The sequence below is a fragment of the Anneissia japonica genome, unplaced genomic scaffold (genome assembly GCF_011630105.1).
Source record: "Anneissia japonica isolate Jap-2015-1 unplaced genomic scaffold, ASM1163010v1 scaffold287861_len940595_cov192, whole genome shotgun sequence".
In the NCBI taxonomy this organism is placed as follows: Eukaryota; Metazoa; Echinodermata; class Crinoidea; order Comatulida; family Comatulidae; genus Anneissia; species Anneissia japonica.
This window is the reverse complement of record NW_022733264.1, coordinates 672629-699362: the sequence shown is the minus strand read 5'-3', so window position 1 is coordinate 699362 and position 26734 is coordinate 672629. Positions and strand designations below refer to the sequence as shown.

The 26734-nt window shown below is 31.7% G+C and overlaps 1 protein-coding gene across 4 annotated transcripts in view; it reads left to right on the top strand.

Moving 5' to 3' along the window:
* LOC117116132 (RNA-binding motif, single-stranded-interacting protein 1-like) overlaps positions 1–26734 on the top strand; it is a 68573-nt gene that overhangs the window by 4430 nt on the left and 37409 nt on the right. For 2 of the 4 annotated variants that reach the window (XM_033260106.1, XM_033260109.1), the window contains exon 2: positions 16017–16192. In XM_033260106.1, coding sequence (XP_033115997.1) covers positions 16017–16192 — 176 coding nt within the window. Of the gene's footprint in view, positions 1–10710; positions 11212–13851; positions 13971–16016; positions 16193–26734 lie in introns of those variants that run through there. The other 2 variants (XM_033260105.1, XM_033260108.1) reach the window with 2 other exon arrangements.

Sequence of the window (26734 nt, the reverse complement as noted above, 5' to 3'; positions counted from 1 at the left end):
TATATTTTTTATATATGTTTCAATTAGCCATTTAGGTCCATATTCATGATTGATTACCAAGTGGAATTTAACAGAAAAAATAGAATCTACTTTATCTGCTAACCAATGTGTCTCTTGTGTTCTCTTCAAAGAACATTCATAATTAAGTTTGCATTTTCCAATCACATATATAATAAAATAGGCTTAAAGTCTTTCGTCTCAAGCGAGGCCTGTTTTCATCCTTCAAGCATGGAGGATGTTAAAGGAACTAATCAGTTTTACATTATCGATGTTATTTCATTTATGTTTTCTTGAGTAATTTGATGAAATAAGAATTGCATAAGAATTTGTCATTTAAACTTTAAAAACTTGTCTTCATAGCTGTTTTCTTTTATAGAAAACATATGTCCATCATTGACTGATTTGTATCAGTTGACATAACATTGCCATGCATTTACATGAGAGAGATCCTATTTGAAAGTAATGTTCCACATTCATTCATATATCTAGTTTTATGGTCTATATTTAGTTTATTTGATCTGTTAGTTCCAGTCATTCAATGATGGATGATTAATTATCGAAAATATGATAATGTAAACATAGTTTAATGCATGCATCTTTTCTAGCAAGTAAATTTATTTCAAGTTCGGAAAAATTCAAATTATTTATTATTTTAATTCCAAAGATGAAATAAAAATGTTGAGGATTCAAAAGCTTCTGAAATTCACTGGTGGTTAGTCCTGACTGACACATCTCTCTGGTCCCAAGTTCCAGCTGACAGGACGGAATGTACCCATACTCCACCTGATGCTGCCATAAACTATACTCTTCCACCACCACTTTAGACTGTTTACTTGCCAAATACGACATAATAATTCCTGTTTTATTGAAGTTTGTTTCTACCAAAAAGTACTATCAACTTTCAGTTTGCTTTGCTTTTTTTTTTGTTGTTTGGTTTGCTCAGGACAGTGACATAGAAGGACAAAGTGCTCAAAACTTTGGAATGCACAGCACTGGTATTTAAATAGCACTCCCTTATTGTTGAGATTTTATTTGTTATAATTGATCAAAAAATTTGTCGAACTGTACTTGCATTGATGTATCCACTTCCCTTTTCAGGTCAAATAATCGTGTCAATCTAACTGGAACAGCTTTTGATCAAAACTGATATATTAGTTAGAGTGGTTTGGCGCCGCAGCAACGGTTTGGTTTCCGAACCTCGTTTTTGGGGTTTCAATCTCTCGCTGTGCATTTCGCTTGTGTCCTTGAGCAAGGTACTTTATCTGCATTGCTTCTCTCCACCCAAGAGTATAAATGGGTATCTGGTGGAGCTGCCTGCTCCTGCACTGATTACCAGCAACAACACTTAAAGCATGTGGACCCAGTGGCCAGGGAAAAGAGCTGCACTTTGTAACCTCAAGGAAGAGGCACATTTTGAATGCCCATACCCAGTACCAGATAGTTATAAAACTAGATTATATACATATTATGATATACACATAATAATTAATGCATTTAAATATTTGAATTTTTTTCAAATGTTTAAGTTATTAGCTTTCAAAGAATAAAAACGAGAAATGTTTCCTTATCGATTATCAGACACATATTGATATTGTTCCTGTATTCTTTTGCATAGACCCATTAAATTGGCTGGTATACAATTAATTTAAGGATTTTTGCGGTAGAAAGTCTTCTCGCAATTATGTAAAGGGTGCCTGCTTCAGTCAGGTTATTATTTGTCAAATATAGACAAAATTGAGATACATAAGAATGACTTGTTGTTAGCAGTTTATATATATTTCAAATATATCTTATACTTTTCTCTATATTAGTCTTCAAGTGTTCAGTTTTCTGTTTCATAAGTCGGAAATGAATGATTGATGTTTTCGATAGGGAAGGCTTGTGTAGTGTTCAACCAAAGGTGGCTGGCTGTTGTCAATCGAAGATCATACAACATTTCCTGCCTGCAACATGGCCCAAACATTTTCTTTGCTATCGCTCATTAAACAGAGAACTGCTTAGATGCATATTGCAGCACTGTCATTAAAGATGATCTTTTCTGATGATGATGATGATGATGATACTATTATTGGGAATAGGTGCCCTACATTTAAGAATTCACAAGACGAGATAAAGAAAAAAACGGAAACTGACATTAACACACACAAAACACTTAGATCACATTAAACTAAAACGTCTAGCAAGTTGTGATTACTATTGACAATAAACTACAGAATAATCAAAGGAGAATATAAATAACATCCTAAATTTAAAGTTGCCTCTTTATTATCTGGAAATATTCATTTGTAAATTCGTAAATGCTTGTTACTATAATATAATATTAAATATACTCCGAAATTCTTTGATGTGATATGTAATAATGAATATAATATGAATATGCTCTGAAATTCTTTAATCATAATATTTGGGCATTTATATAACGTTCTTTACCGGCATCTCACAGCGCTTAATAAGTATTAGCTATGGAAAAACGTATTGACTTCAAAGAAGAGATTTGAATTGAGAAAGAGTTGGAGCATACAGAATGAAGGATTCTTTAATGTTATGTCATATTTGACTAATTTTCTGGTGATGTATTAAACGATAAATTAATGATAAATACTATTTAAGTGAAATTTGGAACAATTTATATTCATGTTAATAAATTAGATATGCCCTGATATATTCTGATTAGAATTTGATTATAGATCACCTGATGCTGAGTCCTCTTTATGTTATTGACATCTTTATTATTGATGGCCCACCATTGATCGAAGGTAGTCACCACGCAAGTGTTAAATTATGCATAGTTCTGACGACCACCTGGGGAAATACTCATTAGATATTCATAAATTATGGATGGAATGATTATACCCAAAGGTAATTTTCTTTGTGCTTGACGAGGAAGCCAATACGGCGAATACTAATAGATCCCATCACATTCTCTACTCTTGATTTACACGGTTTTAAATTCAAATGTAATTGAAATTTTGTTTTCATGTTGAATAGTATTTTGATGTTTGAAACTGCTTTGTTAAAATCACTCTGACAGTATTAAAAATTAGACAAAATTCAAACTTTAGAACGTAAAAGAAGCCAATTCTGATTGGATAAATCTCTGTATATCAAAGAATAACCTCAATTATACACCAATAATAAGAGTTTTATTTAGAGCAACAGGCTCACTGTTCTTCATATTAATATAATACAACTGATCTATTAGTTCTATGTTTTATAGGAGGTACTTTGACCTATGATTTCCAACATTTATCTTTTTTATAACTGCAAAGAATGCACTTAAGATAACCTAACATAATCAGAACTTGTTGGTGTCGGGGCTGGTTTAGATCTTTAAGATAACCTAACATAATCAGAACTTGTTAGTGTCGGGGCTGGTTTAGATCTTTTTCGATATGATATTACCTTGTTTGTTATTGTAGTTTTATGTGTGCAATATAAATGCCCTTTGAGGTTGTCTGGTCGTAGCCAATCAAACAGTGGCTTTAGTTTAATGACAGAAGGGTCTATCTTGGGGGAGTGATAAGAAATATATTTATGAATTTTTTACTAGTAGTAAAGGATGATGAGAAAGCATTGGATTTTCCCTTAGTGTTGACATATTTGTTTTTATTTTCCTCTGTCTCCAGATTTAATTTACATCAGTGTCTCACCTGTATAGTACAGAATTTAAACAATTCCTAACTTTTTACCTGTTATAAATTATACTTTTCTTTTAGTTTTACTTTTTTTTTGTTTGCATAAATAATAGTTTTGATCACACTGATAATATTTTGATATGGTTTTTAAACTACCTGTTTGAAAATGTTTTCATCCAAAATAGCATAATAAAATAATTATTAATTTTCTGTTTATTTTTTTGTATTTTATTTACTGTATGGATCCAAAATAGCATAATAAAATAATTATTAATTTTCTGTTTATTTTTTTGTATTTTGTTTACTGTATAGATTATCATGATCTGATAAGTAATCGATAGATCTTTAAATATGGTCTTAAATAAAATTTTAAAAAGTTAAAATGGCTACTTTCTTTCTGTTGTGAGTTGAGTTAGAGCTTTGGATAAAAGAGAATCATCTGCTTGATACAAACCAAACGCTATAGTTTCTCAGCTATCACAGAATGCAAAACAAAAGTGTTTGCAAAAGAAAAGAAAGTGTTTTATTTTAAATCAAAAAGAACGGTAATCAATATACAATGCAAGCGATAAAATAAAATGAAGTAGAGCTCTATCAAAGCTTGCTAAACGACATGATCTTGCACATGCTGCCTAGCATTCTCAAACATAGTTGCTTACAGTGTCTGCATGTTGGAGTGACTATGTGAGTAAGATAGAGTTTCAAGAAAAACATGTTAATGTCAATTTAGGTTAAAGGGAGTTACAGACATGTGATGAATGCGCACCAGCTGCGTATCAGCAAGCTTTCAGGTTTTATTGTTTTATTGAGATTTTTAAACAGTAAGTTAAACGTAGCTTTTGCGATTATTTTTCATATGCTTACCGCACAGCCTCGTTTAACTCAAGTACAGATATATCAACTTAATGTGCACGAATACATGAATGTTTATTTAATGTGTAGATGGCTCGTAAAATGTTACACTAGGACTTCATTATTTACAGACAAGGTAACTAGATATTAAATGCGAGGAAAGCTAAAGAGGAAACTGTAGTCTGCAATATATTGCACATTCACCACTTTTCGTAAACTACACCAAATTACATTTCTCACCTACTAAAGAGCTAGTAAAAGCCTTGGACTAGGAGACAACTCCAGTTTAGATTATGGACATAATGTTGTGAATATACACTTAGCTTTTCTTAAACATCCATATTTTTTACTTCTTTATTTGCCATTTTGGTTCCTGTTGAGTGTGAATTAAAAAAATGAAATATTAGGCCAAATATCTCTAATCAGAAAACAGGAAAGAAAAGAGAAAACTTAGTCTATAAGTTATACTCATAGCTATAAGTATATTTAAATTTATGCAGAATTTTTTCTGATGTTTTTTGCCTTATCAATGTAGAAAAGGTGAGGAGTGGACACGAAATTTTACTTTTTTACCATTCGATAGAAAAGTATCAGTAATGTATTTCGCCATCGCGAGTCAAAGTCTATAACTATTTATAGATATTCATTGATGGAATAAGAACAACCATCACGTGTCTGCACTGTTAATCATCTATCTCATAACAATTTGCGATAATTTTGATTCTTAATTAACATTTAGCACGATTGAATCATTGACCCTCTACTGCACTTAAATATTTGCATTTCAATTATCATTCGAGGATTCTCACGTAAGGATCAACTAGCAAGAGGCAAGATATTTATGAGATTTATTGCAAACGATTTTTATAAGGTATGGAGTAATTCCCCGGCTAATGGAACGTTATCAAGCCTAAGCATGAATAATTCCTCCCATTTTTCTCCATTTGTTGATTTTTCAATTCAAATCTCATTCACTAATCAATTTATAGTGTGCTGATTTAGCACTCTACAGATGAATCTACACCTGATTTACTTGCGGATGTTCCACCGAGAAAAACATGGCGACAATCCAGTGTTCATATAATTATCTTAGAATAGCCTGTAAAGGGATATAATCTGGAGCATAGGAGCTGATCGCCATCTAAAAATTGTAATTCACAGTAAAGGGACCCTATAGTCTCATTTGATCTTAATTCATATAGGCACGCTAGCTATTTCATTGAACTTACCCCCTCTGGGGTATACATTTTCATATTTACATTTTATAGCGCTCTCCTTATGGCAAAATTGATTTACATTATAAAATCAAATCTCTTTAAAGTAGTCTACTGTTTGGGGGTGTGGCCTAAATCATGTTTATTGTGTCTCGTAAAAGTGGTATTGAGGCATTTTGATAATTTTAGTCACTCAAGGCCAGAATTGGGAAGAGCAAGGGGAGGAAAATTAATTAATTTGAGAGTTTTGCCTAAATCATGTTTATTGTCTTGTAAAAGTGGTATTGAGGCATTTTGATAATTCAAGTCACTCAAGGCCAGAATTGGGTAGAGGAGGGGGCAGAAAATGAAATAATTTGGGGGTTTTGCCTAAATCAATATATATTGTCTCGTAAAATTGGTATTGAGTCATTTTGATAATTCCTGTCACTCCAAGGTCAAGATTAGGAAAAGAAAGGGAGGAAAATGAAATAATTTTCTGATAGTAAATATAATTGATTAATTCGTTAGACTTTTTTTTCTGAAGATTGTTGTCTCCATGTAATTTGAAACCATGTGTTTAAGCACAGTGTAGCCACATGTATCCTCTTTGAAATAAGAGAGATTTATTTTCTTTTAATCTTACAATAGAAAGCAAAAAGTTGTCATTAACACAGTTGAGAAAATTTTGTGGAAGTGGAAATCACAAGATAGTGGAGGAAATTAAATACAAAGGATGTAATGTGTATTAATGCTGTACTAGACATACAAATGTCAACCTGTGAAATTGGTAGACTATTGATCAAAATACAAGAACATTTTCTGATTTACTGAGTTTACAAGGGTTATATAATATATAAAAACTGTAAACTTTTCTCCCAAAAGACGATGTGCGATAGTAACCTGTATTTCACCTCTGAACCACCGATAAAAGGAACTTTTTGTATGTTTATGTTAGGACCCTTTAATGCTATTTTATGGTTATTTTCAACACTGTGTTAGTCCTTGATGAAGTTTGATTACGTTTCTATGCCAACTGGTTGTGCATTGACCAATCATCACGTCTGTGAGACTTGTTGCTGGGCAGCATGCATGAGCATTCCCCATAATCCTTTTATAGCAGATTTCCTAATGGAAAGCCAGCCGCAGTTAGTTTACATCCAACTGAACAGCAAAATTTATCACTGACATTAGAATTAAATGTGCGATCTTTTGAGCATAATCATAAAGAATTTTAGATTCCCTTGTCTTTTCGACCTTTCAAATTCAAACTGACACAGAATGCATACACGGAGGTGAACTAACATTGTGAATAGTATATTAATTCACACACTTAGAAAAAATGCATGTTTTATCTAAATGATCGGATAAAAAATTATTGATTTAAATGATATTTTATGTTTTCTAGTTAACCATTGTTATGAGAGAACCTATTGTTGCTAGGCAAATTTTATTAACTGGTTGTGTTCAGCATAATGGTTTATGCTCATAAATTCTTTTTAGTTAAGAACAACCAATAGAGGGCTTTCATGGTTTGTAAAATTTCATTGGGAAAATGACAATAATCAAAGAATGCAAAGAATTTTCTTCTGATTGAAAAATGTATATTATGGTTGGAGAATCTATACTATTATGTTAATAATATGATGTTGGGCTAAGTATTTTATTTTAATGTACTAAGTCTCCCCTCACACTATTTCTTGACATCTACAGAGAAAAAATATTTTATTTTAGGGTTATAAATCTTTTCTGAAGTTTTGTTTATGACTTTTGTTATAGTATTTTTGTTATTTTAATATTTTTTAATTGCATAAAATATGCTTCATGGCATTTTTTTTTTTTTTGCCTTTTTAAAAAATACAAAATACCAAAATACATGTTGATATGTAGTTTAAATGTCAGTTTCTCCATAGTAGTAGAACAAAAAAAAAAAGTGTGCAGTTATTAATAAAATATGTTATTAAAATGACTTACTTGAATTGTTTATTCAGAGGAATTTTACAAATTTCTTTGAATAAATTTGTATTATTAAAACATTTTACTTTAGACCTATCATGTATGCATTCAAATTGTAGGTGTAATGTCAAATCAGAAGTTCATTGCTTATTTGAGTATTACACGTTATTGAATTAAACTTGTGCAGGCTATATAAGATTGATTAAATATGTAACTTATAAAGAAACTTGCTTCTGGCCCATAGTGTCCTTGCTCTTTTCATGTTCTCTTACCCTTGTAATGCTACCATCGCTTCCACTAATGTGCAATATGATTTGATAAATTCGTAAGTATCGGAATATGCAATCATTAAATATTTCCGTTTTCTATTATCCTCTATAAATCCAGCTTAGAAAGAAAATATAGTAAGTAGAGTAGCTGTTGTCTGACCTTTTAATAGGCACCGCCTTCTGTTGTCAGTAATCCCACAAACTATCACATTCCATATAGTCAGATGTGGAACATTCGAGTCAGGTGATAAAGACTCACTCATTAAAGAAACACATTTATTTCCCATTCAGGAATCAATGATAATATTAATACACACATTTGTTAAATTTGCATGTTTGGCATAGTTTTGCTTTTTGAAATTACAAAATACATCGCTGAATCAATCAGTAACCGTTTAAACTGTAACTTCTAGTTTGTTGTGGTTTATTAATACGGCCGTGAAACATTTTTTATTTATTTTATTTCTTAATAGATAAACCATATTGATATTTCTGTGCCGGTAGTGGCTGTTAAATTGATTAGCAGTCACACCATTGAGGGGGGTATTTATAGACTGATCACTCTTGAAACAATACAAAGTATCTTCTCATTTCATGACGAGCAAATATAAATAACTACAATACATACCCATCGATACATAGTGAAGTTGTATACATCTGATACTATAATATTTACAGTGATCAATAATATGTACAGCCGCATCTCTTTGTACAGCCTGCGCGCTACATGTCTTTGTGCACCTCGGGTAATTTACTCGCTTGAGGCGTACAGTAGTATTCCCAATATAACTTGTATATTATTAATAGTCTGATACTATTCCAGCAGACTGTCTATTATATAAATATTTTTACGGCATAGAAATCATATATCTCTGACCTGTCTAAAAGGAGGAAAAAAGTAATAATTCTTGATTCCAAAGAGAGTACAATTGTTTCCAAGAACTGGTGTTTAATACAAGTATTAAACAATATTATTTGCAGCACCAAAGGTCATCTATCATTTTCCGCGCTTAACCGCGTCTTGTGAGCCTGGCATAAGCATCCTTCAGTGTATTCCATGTTTGTCTCAGTGTTCGAAAGGTCATATTCAAGTTTCTGCTGTGATGTATTTTATTTTTTATTTCTTTATCATTGCCTAGAGTAAATTTTACATAGAGCCTTGTTTTAGGTGATTTCCTTTTTTATAAAAATCTTTTAGTAATGTAAAGTGCATAGAGGCAGTCCTTGCAATATGTACTATAAAAATGGCAAATTATTATTTTTCGTCATCTAATAAATATGGAAATTTTAACTCAAACTTAATCCTGCACATTGACTAGCAGGATGAAAGTTTAGGGCATAGGCAATTAACAACAGATAATATGTCTGAAAAAGGTACATAACCTGCGTTCGCTGTTTTAGAACTGTCCTACGCTGCAAATTGCAGCATACGCCATTCTGACGTATATACCCAATAACGTTTGAAATGCAAAAACACCTGACTCGAAACAAATATGTTGGAATTCAACCTCAAAGTCAATATTCACAGAAAAATATATTTTTTTCAAATTGATATTGATTTTTATTATAGTATGACGACTATACCATGATTGATGTTAATCCTCATTCATTAGTGAATAACTTTTGTGTCTTTAATATTTCTTTTTGATTGTCAATCATGCCAGTGACTTGTAGTTTTCTTCGCCTATGCCTATATATTTCTTCCTAGAAAACACAAGTAATAATGGCATAATGGCCAAACATCGCATGCAAATTTTTGACAATTGTAGGTTTGTTAATCATCTCAACTTACAAAATGTGAATTTTTTTTTTTTTTACCTAATAATAATATAGGCTGTATATTTTGTACAATGTTTCTATGCTGTACTAATTTATTAGATTTAAAATCTGATTGTATAGGTCCTATTTTTTTTTTGTACAATATATTGTTCTAAACTAATATTTTATAACTTTCCTTCTCTTTAAATGCTCAGTTTTGTGTTTGTACGTCTATGTTGTTAGCGTGTGTTGCCCTTTTACTATTTATCCTTCCTGGTACAATTTTGTTAAAGAAGCCTATTTTATTCTTCTATTGTCCATGTTCATCTCCAATTACATTTTAGAAATTGCAAAAAACTTTATTTGAATTCCAAAGTTGAATAATAAGTTCTATAATCTACAATCTATTTTGACCATCTATAACAAATACTTGTTAATGTTATTAATCTTTTTTTCCCTCTCTTACTGCAGACATTTACATGCTCATTCATTCATTAATTCATTCATTTGGCCATAGGAAATTACAGTAACAAAACATGCAAAGATTACAAATGACACAAATGACTTTAAAGGTATTGGAAAACATATAAACATACATTGACCAGGATATCCCCAAAAAAACTAATACAGTAACTGGTTTATTTCCATTGGGGTCCTGTAATGTGAATTAGATAATCCCTTCACACATACTAATTTGTGTGTTGAAGAGCTACTACTAGCCCCTTTAGAATAATAATAATATCGGGAAAAAAACTGGGGAGATTGTTTGGAAGTAGACCAACCATGAGGCACTAAACCCAGTTTATTGAATGGCCTGATTTTCACAATGCCTTAGGGTAAATTGAAAACCCTGAAATATAACTTTTCTGTTCAGAGTACTTGTTGAGGAAATAATAATGAGCGAATTGTGCTGTCCAGAATCACGCCCCCTTTTCAGCGGTGATTTGTCAGCAATCTAACCAACTCAGGTAGGTTTATGACGCTGACAAAGGCTTGTTTGACTTTCTCAATCCTCTTTATTTAGAAATTCTTTGATAGAGAACAATCATTCTTCAGATCTGATGCTTGCCCAGTTGCCTTGATTGAATTGTGTGGCTATTGGCTATCTGAAGCTCTCCTACCCAGATTTCCTGGTAAAAATCCAAGAGGGGATCACCAAGCGAGGTCGCCAAATTCTCCTTCCCAGTTATTTGTTAACAGTCCACTTGACTTGAGGAAAGTTAGCTCCCAGCTGAGTAGAACACACATTCTCTTAGATCTCATTACCGCAAAATAACTGTTCTCCAGTCAAGTGTATCATCAGGAACAAATGCAGGCTTGCAACACACACTAAGGTCTCAATTTACTAGCAGTTGATGTTCAGAACAGTGCTGTGCTGGTCCTGAGAGGTGGACTTCATTTTTTTAAATAACAGGAGCATAATTGTAGGTGGCCGTTCAGGGATATTATTCTCTATTGCTTGTTTGGGAAAAGATGAAGAATTTTGAAGCTGGATTTGTATACCCACAGCAGCCTACAGCCATGCCTAATGGAGTCTGGCTCTATTCCGTAGGTGTTTCTTATTACTTTTCTTGCTTCCTCTCTCGGCTCTGCATGTAGTGTTTTATATCTGGGTTTCCTTTATTTAGACTTAATTGTCTTTGAAAGGTTGAGTTGTTTATGTCAAGCTGGGGCTTGTTACATACCAAGTTGTTGGTTTAATTACCTTATTGACTAATGTCAAAGCTAACAACATTTGACATAATAGGCTATTAAAGGTGATTTATGAGGGGGAAAATGATTGTATCTGATCATTCATGTATATGTTTTAAACATTTTGTTTGCATTCTTTTCTGAAATGAACCTAAATATTTAAAAAATGTACAAATGATGTATTTTAATTTACAAACTTTAAAACTACAATTTAGCTGTCAATTATCACTATTTCAAATTGGTTTCCATCAACATTAATATATAGTTAAATAGTAATTTAATTATGTGATCTTTGTAAATATTAATCTCTCTAATTTTGGCCCTCTTTTATAAGTACCAACTGAAAGTCTTTTTACACAAAGCTAGACCACCCCACATTATCAGTCCCAAGTGGCCTTAATTGGATGGAGAACTGTACCATAATTATCATTTAGTATTTTAATTAAATCTACAAATACAACCCATATATTTAGAGGTACTATACAGACTACACTTTATAGTAGTTCAAATTATTGGTAACTGGTAGAGAGTACATGTACTCAATTCCAACATGTTACTTTATTTTTACATTTCCCAACATATTGTGGTACGTATCTTTATATACCAGTGTATGCTTGCATTCCAGTATGTTTGTGTATTTTATATAATTTATTATGTTTAGTATTAACTTTATTACCAATAATAGTATATCTTTACCATTGAAAATTTTGTCATATGTTTAAGTAGCAGTTCTATTAATTTTTATCTTCTGGTACATTTCATTTTGAAATTTCTCATATAACCACTTACATTTTACAAAATAAATTGTACAAATAGATAATAATATACTGTCTTTACTAATTGAAAATTTTATAATCGATTGATATCTTGCTTACAAAGCTTATAAATTTAGGCTGCGTTCTGGCTTGTGCAAATTTCTTTTGTATATTTGTCTGCTTTAAATATCAATAAAGAATGATTGAACACAATTACATTTAAAGTAGTAGTGTTCTGTTCATTTTCGCTTGTTCTGATGTATTTCCTTTTGAAATTTCTTGTAATCACACATGACAATTTAAAAGGTCATAATTGACGTGTGTGTGATTGATTTAAAAGTATATGTATAGTCATTTAAATCTGTTCTGGTATGTTTAATTAGTAGAAATGTTCATGTTAAAGATTTCGGATGTTTATTACAGGATCTAGGAGAATTATTATTGGTAATTTTTGGCAGATCTATATTTTCCTGCTAGCTTCAGAATACAAATTGAGGCTGAAAATATATTACATTTTACGGGGAGGTATTTGACAGCGGTGAGAGTAGACTTTGAAATTTTTATTCAATTAACTGTTTGCTTTTATATTGAGTTTGATATTAATCTGAGGGAATTGATCTAGAGACCATCATGATACGAAAAAAAATATCAAGGCTGATGGGAGGTGTTTGACAGCCAGCTGTGACAATCACCAAATTTGATATTTTGAAAAAGAAAACTTTCTTTCCCGATTAAAGATTTGTGATATCAAGGAGTAATATCATATGTTGAAGTATTTAATTGTAAAAGACGTGACCTGGGGTTAGTATGGGGCTGTTCATGTGATTATGAAATTATCATTTAATAAATTGACGACGGGGTGTAGAGGGACAATTACAGATGTCAACTCATATTGAGGTCACTTCTCTGTTGTGAAACTGTTATTATGATGATGCCTGGAATCTTGGACTCAAATTTGACTTAGAATGAGATGGTTATTCATTTACTGTTAATCTATAATGTACATAACATATAAATGTGTTTCAATCAAAGATCCTATGTACAAGATATGTAGACTAGAAGCTTGAGATCTAGCTGGGCACAGATTTATGTTGGTTGTAACATTATTAAAAGATAAACTACTGATGTCTGCAGGCTTAGACTGTCATTAGTATTAACAGACTGAATACATTCCCACTTGTTACTGACTAATGCTTCGACATTCCTATTCTGATAGATTAATTTTTTAATGTTATATATAAACAAAAGAGCCATGTCAACTTCCAGTAACCTTTTTTAAAATCAAATCTTTCAACAAAACCATCTGAAAAACAAAAATCATGCAAATAAAAGTTGTCATGAGTGTTTTTTGTATGTTTTAAAATTTTAAAAATTAATTTCCAAACTTGCTTCCTTACTTAAATCAGTGGTATGTATTTTCTAGAACTTTTGATTAAAGCCTTTTCCAATAACCACAAATTCGTGGTGGTTTTATAGTTGCAAAAAAAAAAAAAAAGAGAAAAAAAAAACCAGATTTCGCACAATGAAAGTATTTCTGTTTACAATAGCCATTCTTTCACTTTGTATTTGCAAGAATTTCAACAAAAACTGGCCACATACTTGTTCCAATTGTCAGCTGGTAAACCAAGGATGTTACAGAAATTCCTTCTATTATATCTTTAAATCTCAATGTATGCCCTTGACCTTAGCAAGTAAAGATAGGATGGTTGTCACTGCAATTTGATTTTCATACTACTTAACTTGCGTATTTGGCGTTCTACAGTGAAAGTGGAGACATAAGGGCCTAAAAACGTATTGTTATTATATTTGGTTTGTCAGTAGAAACAGATCAATTGGAATGAGATGATCAGAAATTTGGTGGTATGTAAATTTACAAAGAGTTTTCAACTCTCTTTTTTTCCCATCAGCATTATACCATATATTCAGAATTCTACCATGGAGCAATATTCCATGATTCCAGGTAGATATAGTAACTATTTCAGTAGATAGTAAATTTAAAGGATACTATACTATGTATTTCAATATTAGATCTATCTTCTGTTGATTAATGCTTTCCAGAATTCTCTACAACATATTCCATTTATTGATGCCATACAACAGAGAGTTGCCACATGTCAATCATGTTTTAGCAAGCGTTTTCTTGTAACTCTAAGTGACGTATTTATACAAATGTTTATCAGTTCTGCTAAATATGGCTTGGCAGGCATTTGCAGCTATGCATAGGCCCTACAACTACATCTGTATCTGTGTACAATTTTGCAATTGATTTCCTGACCAAACTAGAACAGGATAAACAAATTTAATAGGAAGCTAACCTAGATAGAGAGTAAACATGGATTGTAGGTTCTTAGGATTCTGGGTTAAGATTACAATACTGAGTTGTTGCACCACTTTAGGATAGCACAAGGAAACTACTAAATTTATGGGAATTGAGGTAGTACATGTGTTAGTAAACATAGTTGCCATGGACACTCCCTAGAATAAATTTGTCATTGTACACTATGTGTATACTTTTTATAACACCTTTTACAATTACCTGATTATATTTAATGGTATCGTAGTTCCTCAGAATGGAGAAATTACGCTCGCATCTTTTAAAGCTTATCTGAAATCTTCCATATTCCCAGTAAACTTCTGTAAAACTTTTCGTCCTTGTTATCAGTATTTTAAAAGTGAAATTAGTTTAGTGCTATAAATAAACTGTTACATCATTACTTATTTATAAACAGAAATCTTGTCAACATTCCTAACACTTCTTTATTAAATATGTCACTATCTATTATATAATAATAGTAAGCACTTTTCTAAACCACAGAAGCACTTGGTAATCTTAATTATGCTTTTCATCAAGGCCGTTAAAGACATCATTTCTTCCACAACTCTTATGATCCGTGTTTGTACAAATGATCAGCTTAAAATCTTACTAAATACATTGACATTTCTTTGATACTAGCTTTTTTTATATAAAATTACAATCAAAATTAAAATCTGTAAAATCAATTTAGAGCCTATATGGTATATTCTTTTTAAAAAACAATTCTTTTTTGAAGTATAATAGAAATCTGTTCAGATTTCAGTAAAAAAGTTTCTGCTGTACACTTTCATACTAAAACCACAAGAAAACACTAAATGCCTCAATTTTTTAGTTGGTTCTGGTTCTAAAAAGTATTGGTGAAAGAATCAGTGAAAAGAATAGCTAAAAGAATGGTTCTACTGGCCAGAGGCTGTAGTCACCTCGTTGCCTTGACTCCATATTCCTTTTATTTGTACAGTTTTTAGGATCATTGGTGAAACAAAAAATGTCTTAAATCAAGCTAGTATCCAATTTCGTTAAACTGCAAATATTTGCTGCACTCAAGTGTTGTGGGCATTGGTTTAGTACATTGAACTAGTGAAATCCGAAGGAAATGATAATTAAAATGCAGTGTTGTGATGGTAATGTGGATAAAGGTAGAGACAATGATGATGATGTTATAAACGATGTAGGAGAAGATGAGTTGGATACACACTATCCTGAAAAGTGTTTTAGTAATTCAGGTTTCCATTAGTTTAGCTTTACGATGTGCGGGAATAAACATTTTCAGAAAACTTAATCAGTCCCCTGAAACATTCGTGAACACCACCCTACAACCATATGTTTTCACAAGTAAAAGATGATTTGTAGGATTTAAAAACAAAAAATGAGTATTGCATTGGGCACATACTTATTTAGTCTGAAGCTGTCGGGACAGTTTTTGCATTATGTTCCATATTTGTTACTGTATGTTCCATATTAGTGTAACTTCATTATGCTTTATTATACAAATAAAAAGAAAAACAGTAATAATAATTTTAAAAAAAAGTTTCCATATTATACATGTGTGATTTTAAAATATTGAAATATATATTTGTATCTTGTTCTTACAGTTTAATCCTCAACCACGAAACATGCCCCCTCCCAGTCCTAGTACCATTAGCACAGGGTCCGGCTCACAGAACTCTCCGCAGTCCATGCACGGGGAACAACTTAGTAAAACGAATCTTTATATAAGGGGCCTATTACCAAACACAACAGATCAAGATCTTCACTCTATGTGCTATATGTAAGTATCCATATTTTTATATCTCATGTAACTTTTCAGAATTACTTCTCCATATATAAGCTTTGGTTCAGTCGCAACAAAAATTTATCACAACAGTTGTTCATTATCATTAATAATGGTAAAATTAATAATACAGGTCTTCCTATAATTAAAGACCCCTCCAATTAAGGACTACTTCTCTGTGGTCAAGACCCATAAGTGGTCTTTAATTGGAGGGAGACCTTGTATTGTTATATTCTATTGTCCAATGTCCATTATTACTTTTTATCATATGTACTTACCATACAGTCACTCCGGCATATATAGATGAGAAAAGAAAAAAAATTGCATAATGTCAATGAAGGAACAATATAAAAAGTTTATCTTAAACAAAAGTTTAAAAAATTGGTTCATTTCCCAAAATTTAATGCTTGATGTTTGGAAAAAATATTTTTTGATGTAAATCTTCCTGCTCCTGAAGATCCTTGTGATATCTGTAGAAGAAATTGTTTCTATTATTGTGTTATTAATACTCTAGATGACCTTTAACCAAATGAAATGCTTCATCTTTTAATAGTTATTGATTTTAATTGTCATCTGAAGTCAGTTACCTTTATATGAACAATAATATATCGTCTTCATGACAGATGATATGCATGCATTAGATTTAGGAAAGTTAGAAATTGTACAAAAGTCACTGGATCAGAGGATGTTAGACTTTTTTTTCGTTTATTTCTTTCCAAACCAATACGAATCATGAACGCTGGTCACATCGCAATTTCTAAGTATTAAAAAATAAAATAAATATTTTTTTTTTATAGATTTAATTATTCTTATCTATTAATTTATTTACAAAGTTCATTCGAGGTAAACTAATCAATTGAATAATTTATCAAGCACTGGGTCGTGGCTGGAGAAATTGTTAATTAGTTAATGCACGTAGAAAGTTGAAAGGTTCATAGAAGTGGAAAAAGTTATACAGGACACACCATCTACCTTTTGGATTGGATTCTTCCTCTCAAGATGAAAATCGTCTTGGAAACGGAAATAAAAACTGTTAACCTGGTTGAATGCAGTTTATGATTTCTATAAATGCTAAATATCTACATATTACCAAAGGGAATTATTTTTATCAGATTCTCTTTATAAGAGTGAAGGAATTTTAAATAATTGGTAAAATAAAATATGTTAGTGGTATAAAATATTAATAATAATAATAAGTTCATGATACTAGTTAAATACAATATTAATATTAATAATAAAATTTATTGGGTTTTTCAACAGAAAGTTGTCCTTTAGTTATTGTTAATATTCACGCTTATAATCTAGTAGTACTTCCTCCGTGTCTATCACATATTACCAAGTTGTTGGGAAGAGCCAGTCAGGAGCAATGGCTTATCTAATGGGTGAGCGGGGAGGCACACCCCCAATAAATGCTTATCTCCTCCCCCCACAATCATGGTCCCAAAAGTCATGCTGAAATAGTTGAAACTCACTGCAAATCCCCTTATCATACGAAATAGTACCCCTCACCTAATGGTCGAGTTCCCCACTTCGTGCCTTCCCCATCACCCTGCCCCCATTTAAAGACTTTACTACGCCACTAGGCAGGAATAGCTACAAATGAGGTAGACAGATACTGTAGGGAAATTGATAGCTAGGGAATTCGTTAAGTAAGGGATTGGGATACTGTAACTAGGACAGGTGTATCATGAGAAGAGTAACTCGGGAAAATAGAAATACAGGAATAGGAATACAGTAGTTTGGTTGGTTTGAGGTGATAACCAAAGGGTAGTGGCTAAGGCTATATTGGAAATAGACTTTGGATAGATAGTGGCTGGTAGCTAAGCATACAGTAGTAAAAAAGTGGTAATTACAGTATGTTCTTGAGGGTAACTAGCAAAGGGAAGAGCCATGGAATTGAAAGACAGTTAGTAGTTATGGGTGGCTAGGTGACAATAGTAGATAAAGGCAAAAGTAGCTACTGTATGTATAAATGGAGACAAAGATTGCTAGGAGATACTATCAGAAGAAGGATATGTACTCAGATAGGCCTATTATTGTTTATTATTTTTCTAATCGTCTTGATAACCATTTTTGGTATGTAAAGCATTACATAATTTTAAGTAACACCCAAAAAATATTAAATGTTTTTATTGTCTTGAGGCAATAATAAAAGTAACAAAAAAAAATTAACAAAAAGTAAAATGAACTTTATTGATTATATGCAATGGTATTCAAGAGAAGTACTTTCTTGTTGCAAAGTCATTTATTGTCATCCTTGCATAATTGTATATATTTTTATGGATAGCTATCAACATAAAATTTACCAATTCATCAGATAAGCTAAAATTGTTTGCACATAGAAAAATATTGAGGTAAACAAGTAAAAAATATTTTTAACTAACAAAATAGTACATTCAGTTGCAGGATAGTATGTGAACTTACATAGCCTTGCAAGCCTACGTAGGACAAGATATTAGTATTTATAAAGACACATTCAATTACTCTACAACTGTTATGCTTATATTGATTGGTTAAATTGAATGCTCCGCAACATACTCAGAATCTTGCTGCCAGGATCATATCCCGCATAAGGAAATTTAATCACATTTCACAAATTGACCTCAAAATACTGCTTATGTTTTTCAAAAATAAACTTCACTGCTATCTATCCAGATTGTATAATATCGAAACCAAAGACCTGTTGATATTCATAAAAGATGAATACCACATCATCTAAATTCTCCATACTACTGCTCCAAGCAGTGTTTCTTTTGTGCCAAAACAAAATAGATGGCAGTCTTGAAAAACATGGTTCCGCTTCCACTATTAAAGCACCTAGTATGAAATCAGGGTATGGTATAGAATCAAAAGAGATTCCTCCACTTAGGTTGTCTTCAGAAGGCGATCCTCTTCTCTTGAAAACAGTACTACCCCAAATTAGGGGCATCCTTCAAAAGAAACATAGGATTTTTAACATTGTATGATGTGATTATATTTATCAAATTTATTTATATTTTGATATATACATAAGGCACTTCATTTTCCATTCCATTGCATTAATGAAAAATCATGAGAGTTGAACCTCTTTTCATTTTATTCTTTTTAAATGAAATGCTCTTCCAATATGTGGACATCCAAACGTTTTTTACAGACGAAATTGAAAACTTCGCTGTTTGAAGTGCTGCGCGAAATATATGATTGATTGATTTATTCCTTTATTGATTCATCTATTCAGTCATGCTCTTTAAAAAAAAGAAGGATTAATCGTCATTTGCAGGGATTGAATCTAAATCAAGTGAAGGCGAGCTCATTAACCACAGAGATAATACCTAATAATAAGATATAATACATTTTTCCTTTTTCCTTTGCTGTACAGTAGTGGAAAGATCAGATTAAAATCAAACATATTTCCAAAAATCTATACTCTTAGCGTGAATATTTCACTTGTTAGCTTTTATTTCATGACACCGACTTACTACCGTATCAAGAATCAAGTGTAAATAGCACCATACTGGCTTATTGTTGTTGAAATAAATATCACCGCACACATGTATGTAATATTACCTTGCGTTGAATGCATTGGATACGTATCCAGGCAGTATTGTGATAGCGTAGGAGGCATTTGAAAACAATGTTTATAATACCAGAACAAAACTAGACCAAGTAAGCTGACACAGCTATCAAGATTTCCATTACAGATTGGCAGAATTCAATTAGTGTACTCTCTGTTATTGGCTTGCTTATGATTTAAATCACCTTTCAGCAAGAAAGACAACATTATTGCAAAAACTAATTTTAGGTCCTCCTGATTAATTTAGCATATAAATGCAGTTTAACAATTTTGTTGAAAATGTTGAAGTACTATAAAAAATCTAATTATTTAATGTTTTTAATTATAATATAAATGCTCTTTGATTGATTAATTGGTTGATTTGCACAATTAGTAGAATTGACAAAAGAATACCTGGAACATACCAATTATGATAACAATTGTGAAAATCTCCCTCTGATCCTTGCTTGGCTATGACATTCATCATTCAATGTGGTCCTAATTTGATTTGTAGCATTTTGAGAATTAACCTACATTCAAATTACAGTGATGGTCCCCCAAAACATATAATGCACTTTAATAATTTTTTTTTAGCATGTGAGGTACTACAACCATTTTTGTTTTAATTTTTCTAATTATAAATGTTACTTTATTAAATTGGTTTGATTAGATTGACTGATTAATTCATTTTTATTTGTAGTCGAGACAAGAGTGTGTTTGTCAGGAACATACTACAGTTTTAATAAATTTTGGACTTTTCTCATGGTTTTAATCTTCATGATTTAATCCAGAAATTGTTGATTTTGATTTGGAAAAAAAAATTACAAGAAATGTACCCTGCCCAATAATTTAAAAAATTCAAAAATAATTTGGCAATATACGGTATGGTGTTAAAACTGATATGGTGGATTTATATTGCACCGTCCTACTGGTTATTATAGAACAATTGGCAGTGACCAGCAATGCTAGTGTGGTATTATATATACTTTATTTTACTATTAATTTTGATAAATGAAGTGTTTCTCTAGTTTTTTCTGAATGCTTTTTTAATAAACAAAGTTTAATAATCTGACTAAGTCTCTACCATTCAAGAGAACTTTGGCGGACCACAAAACCCTGAGAAAACCTTACAGCAATGCAATAAAATATAGTCTAAACAAATAATAACAAAAAGACAACAAATACAATTTAAATGTAATCCAAGGATTCATGAAATTAGACCCGTTAAGAGCTATATTTAAGTGTATGGCATCTTAGGCAGCTCTGCCGAATTCCTTACTAAACAATGCATGATTTTCCTATGGTGCATTGGTTTTCCAGGTCAGTGTGGTCTTTAAGCAATCCAAGACCGTAAAAATACCATTCCATTGTTTACCTATTGTGCTTGCAATATTACATACCAGATTTCTGACTGATATTCTTTCACTTTCAAGCTGAGAGAAAATACCAGTATTCACTTTTAAATTCCTGCTTTTTCTGGTACTGTATGTTGATGCCTTCAACATAAATTCTGCAATTGACCAGAGGATGGTCTTTCAAATGTGCCAATACGGAATGATTTTTCCCTTTGCACCATATCTTCTCTTCTGCCCTCTTCTTTTTTTCTTCTTTAATTATTTCTGGTATGTATAACAAGAAAAGATCTTTGTAATAAGTCAAACTTCAGAAATATTTATTATAATGTGTACTTATCATTTTGTTGCTTAAAAATTTGACTCATGAATTCCTTTAAAAAGTGTCAAACAATTGCTTAGCAGATAACATATTTCTAGTAAAAAAAAATAAAACAGCGTTCCTGCTGTGGATTAGTATCTGATAATAATGTAATAATTTATTTAGGAACTACACTTTTCAATCAGCGGCACACTTCTTAATAGAAGGTGCGTCAAAACAATACAGTGTACAGTAAAGTTCACAAAAAATGACTTATGTTAAGATTAAGACAATTCAAATTTTCAAAAGGGACATTAAGGTAGAGCAATCTTAAACTAAAACACTTAAGGCAAAATACAGTAATGCAAGCTAACACACATGAACAAATTATACAAACACCATACAAACATACATGAAATACACATACATAAGTACATACTTATCCATGATTTTGTAATATAGAATAAATATGTAATAAATATTTTTTTAATTAATAAATAAGGCAAAATCAGAAAAAAATTCACAGCAATGTTTGAAGTATAATAACTTTGGATTATATTTTTTGTTGAGAAATTTAGCCATGTGTGTTGGACTCATCTTTAGGATACAATACAGTGACTGAGGACTATGTATTGTTATTTATGTAGCAAATGTTATGTCCACGGTTGCAGTGTGTTGAGGTCTCTCAGACCAAACCTTACCCATCTATTACTATACTGTCATACATATCCAGTATTCAATACTCCAAACAATATTTTCATAGATTTTAGATGAAGTCATTGTATATTACAATAAATGATGGCAACAATATTGAAATAAAAGTAAGGGTATTGGAATTTAGAATTTTTTGGGTTGCACCCTCGTAAAACTTTGTTGAATAAAAATATATCTATCTATGTAGGCGTACTTTAGATACTGTAATCAGAGCAGAATATATTGGTGCTTGACAATTGCATAAAATGTATAAGGGCGGTGGTAACCATTTCAAAGTCAACAAAGATAAATAATTTATTCAATATCTAGGTTGAAATATATTTTCGATACACATACAATCAATAATGTTTTATTCATTGTGGCGTGGCATTATGAGTCTGAAGTATAATTAGTGTGAACGTCCTCGTTGGGAAGTGGACCGTAAACTAGTTTAACATTTTAATTGGAAACTGCGATGAATTCTGCTGGAATGTGATATTAAGTACTTATAGGTAGTTGAAGCTTTTTAGGGAGCTGAGTGTGAAGGTGACATTCTTTAGGGGATTTGATGTGTATGTGCTGAACCATATCCTTGCCTATCTAGTTCAAGTCTACCAGCTGATCACTTTTTGTTGCCTTAAAAGGCCGAAGTACAAGCAAAATTACACAAAATTGTGCTGATGTTGTGGGATGGGGACTTATACACAGGGAATCCTCTTTCAATCAATAGGCAATTTTTCATGAATTCAAAGCAAATATTTTTTTTAGAGTATTTGTAAAAGTTAGGCATTCAAATCATACCTTGAGGTTGAGGAAAGGTTGGTTCATAAAATTGGGCGTAAAATAGGGGGTGGGCCTATACCCAAGGTCGGCTTATACCAGAGTATGTATGGTATAACAATTAGCCCACAATATTATGGATTCACCTACAAAACACATTCCGCTTCCTACCGAAGAATACCAATAGTGAATCGTGCATTAGTGTGCAAATACAGTATACCGGTACCATTGATTCCTGGGTGGAAAGAGAAAACCATAAAGCTCCTTGCCCACAAGGACACAAGTGAAATACACAGATGCAAAAGATAGATGTTTAAGGTGTTTGTCCTACATACATTGCATGATAAACAACTCTATACACTTGTCAGTAAGAACCTAGTCTCCCAGTGGACAGACCAATCACCATTAAAATATGTAATACAGGAAGAGGAAGAGGAAGTAAAGAAACAAATATTGCTGTTTTTGCAGTTTATAGATTTTTTTAAATAATTGTTCACAGCAGCAGGCCAAATAATTGTTAAAACAATTTACCAAGCTATCCTAATTACCGTCTCCTTTTTCAAGCTTTTGCCAAATTACATTGTTAAACTTGAATTAATTACATTTACTATACTTCTACTTGTATACTCGTCGAAGCCTGTGCAGCATCTGTACAAAGGTACAATCATGGATGAAATATATTAATCAACCCTTTGACAGCTAAACACTACCCTAATCTTACCCTATTGTAATCCCCCTCAGGGAGTGACTTTATTTAGCTTATTCTTCCACTGTCAAAAGAGGTGTCATTCAGCCAAGGCTAAAAATCTCCACTGCTTTCACTCCAGTAAACTTACCAAAACACAAAGGTGGTCAACCATCTTACAGGCCTGTTGTAGCGGTGGCTATTATTGTTCTATTATTTTTCTTTTACCAACATTTCAAGTTTAACCTATCATAACCTATAATTCTTCTATTTATAAATCAAAATAGCACAACGGTTCTTTCATGTTTCTAATCGATTTTTGCCGTCCATGCTAAATACTATCCTTCGGTCATTCTTGATGTTAATACCACACTCTGTTCTTTATCATCTACAGTAAATATCTCCCAAATTCAAACTGCAAATATTTGTATCTTAAACTATCAACAGAGTTCTTAATTTGCTGATAATAGTCAAATTGTATTTACTTCTTCATTTAAATAATATTCAGGAACTAGTGTCAATAATTACATGCAAGAATTCTTATTTAACGTACACCTCTAATTTCAGCTTCTTTTGTCATACATGGTGTAGTGTAGACGAGTGTTTACCTTGTCAATATTTACATTTCCTGTTTCTAATGTTAACAGTAAGTTGTGAACAGTAGTACATCCGACAGAGAGAGGGAATCTTGTTAAAAGTCCGCCAAGAAAGGATAATAGAAAATAACAATTTAATTCTTTTTTTAAGTTCTGTGCAGAGCATAGTTTATGCCAGTCTGTTAATAAGTAATGCAATTTCATTTTTCTGGTTAAAAACTCTTCAAATAATTTTTATAATAAAAAATGCAATTTAGGTCTCACCACAAAATGAGTCTCATGGTTACAAAATAAAAAATGTAGATCAATAGGCCTATAAGCTTTAATTTGGTCTTTGAATGGCTTCCCAAAGATAAGTAGATACTGAGAGGTGAGCATTTTAAGTTTAGGTGTATGAGAACCACATTAAAAAAAAATCATCTTCAAAGATCCTGTACAAGTAATAGGACTAGAATTCCAAAATTACATGTGTTTTATTAATAAAATTCACTTGAACATTATACAATCATTGTAAGCATAAAGTTATTAAAAAACATTAAAATCAAAATGTTGTTAAAATTTTGACTTTGACTTATTCTGGTGAATATCTCAAAATGATTTCTCCAACAATGCATCTCATTTCGTTATATGCGACAATATCAACTCAAGTGTTTCAAGTTATTGTGAACACTGAAATACAGTCTTCTAATGTGGTTAGTCTTTGCAATATATTGCTTTCTTAGCTTCTGTTTGCATTAATCTCTCCTTTTGATTCTTTCATTGCTTGTTTGGTGTTTCAGCAGAAAATGTTATTGTGACCATCCATTTTAAATTTCTGCATTTCATTCTTCTTCATTCTTCTTGTTTTTTCATTCTTTTTTTCATTTATTTTTTTTTATTCATCTTGGTTGATTGTCTTCTTAATTTGCCATGATCAATACAAAATAAACCAACCAGCTTTCTAAAGAATAATGTGAGAGAACCATGCCTTTGATTTGAAAAACTGTCACGAGGTGGATGTGTGACTTCCTGTCATAACATAAAGAATAAAAAAGTTACAAATAGAAATTACATAACAAGATGCTTTTTATAGCACTGTGGAGGTTTCATACATAGGTAACAATTTAACAATTTAAAATTATTTATAAAGATTTACCCAGTTATTACAATTTTTAGATTCTCCAAACCAATTTTACCGATCAGCATCCTTAAAATAAAAAGATGCAATTATATGTTTTCCAAAGTGTATTAAGTTAACAAGAATCTTTACCCATAAGATTTCAAAAAAGATGAAAAACTTCTTTTTAATTTATTAAGTTGCCAAACTCTCTTTTGCTTACTGAGTATAATTTCTTATTCCTCTTACATCTTATCATATTCTTTCTTTATTATTTATTTCATTTATCTATCTCCATGAATTAGGTTTAATTTTCTGAATGTAATAATTTTTTTTTACCTACTCATTAATCTTTTTCAATTGTATTTACGACCTTCTTAATAGACCACCCTCATAAAAGAAATTTTTTTAAATGATTGAAAGAGCTTCAGAAAAATGAAGTAAAACATAGGAAACTGACTTTAAATGTATTTGAAAATTAAGAATTTTATTTTCTGGTGGCAGTTCAAGATACTACAAAATATTTAATTGATTTCATATTTCTAATATATTTGAAAACCAATTGTATAAATATGCCCTTCAGGTGAGCTCATATTTATTTTCTTTTGAGGTTCTTTAAAAGTCAGAGATAAACTTCCTAATCAATTTTCAAATCCTTCAACTTCTCTGACTGCATCCCAACAGTAGTAGTAGTGCTTACACAGTAACCTAAACATTATCTGTTATCAAACATCACGTTAAGTCTCAGTGCCATGTAAATGAGGTGCTCCGTGGTCGCATTTGTGCTGTTCACTCTTGCGTTCCTAACCCTGTGGTGGTCTGATGACATTACGATTAAGCCAGTAAACGTTGAATACTCTAAACTCATCAATGCTAAAGTCACCATGAAGAAATCATCTTTAAGTAACATGGAAAATTAGGTCAACTAAGTTCAAAAGGTTACCAAGTCAGTTTTACTACAGTGGCATAGGCTAGAGTAGTAGTAGGCTTGGATATTACGTATTTTCAACCAAACTGTAGGGTAATGGTGGTAGCAAGTGTACCAGATGTTGACTACCTGATTTAGTGCTGAGACAAGCTTGAAATTGTATAATTGTCAGTACGTGATTAGATATTCCTTTCACGTTTTCAGCATTTTGTTTACATACACTATAGAGATGCAAAGACACGACGGTTTATAAGATACTTTGTATACATTTATTACTTACGGAAGTGATTCTTTTGTTGCTTTTTCAGTTCAATAGCTTGTGCATGTATAGTATTAGTTTGTCTGAATGCCTTTATGTTCATTTATCTGATTCAACATTTTAGTCAGTATTTATGGCCACAAATTTAAAAATAAGAGAAATAAATCGTTTTCTTTTTTCGTCTGAGTTTTAGAAGTTTGAGTGGAGGGGTGGGGGAATTGCGTTACCCAGAGGGACTTAAATCTCCTGTCCTATGCTGGCATTTCCACTGTTCACAACCCTACATTATGGTTTCGCTGTCCATTTCTCATCAGCTG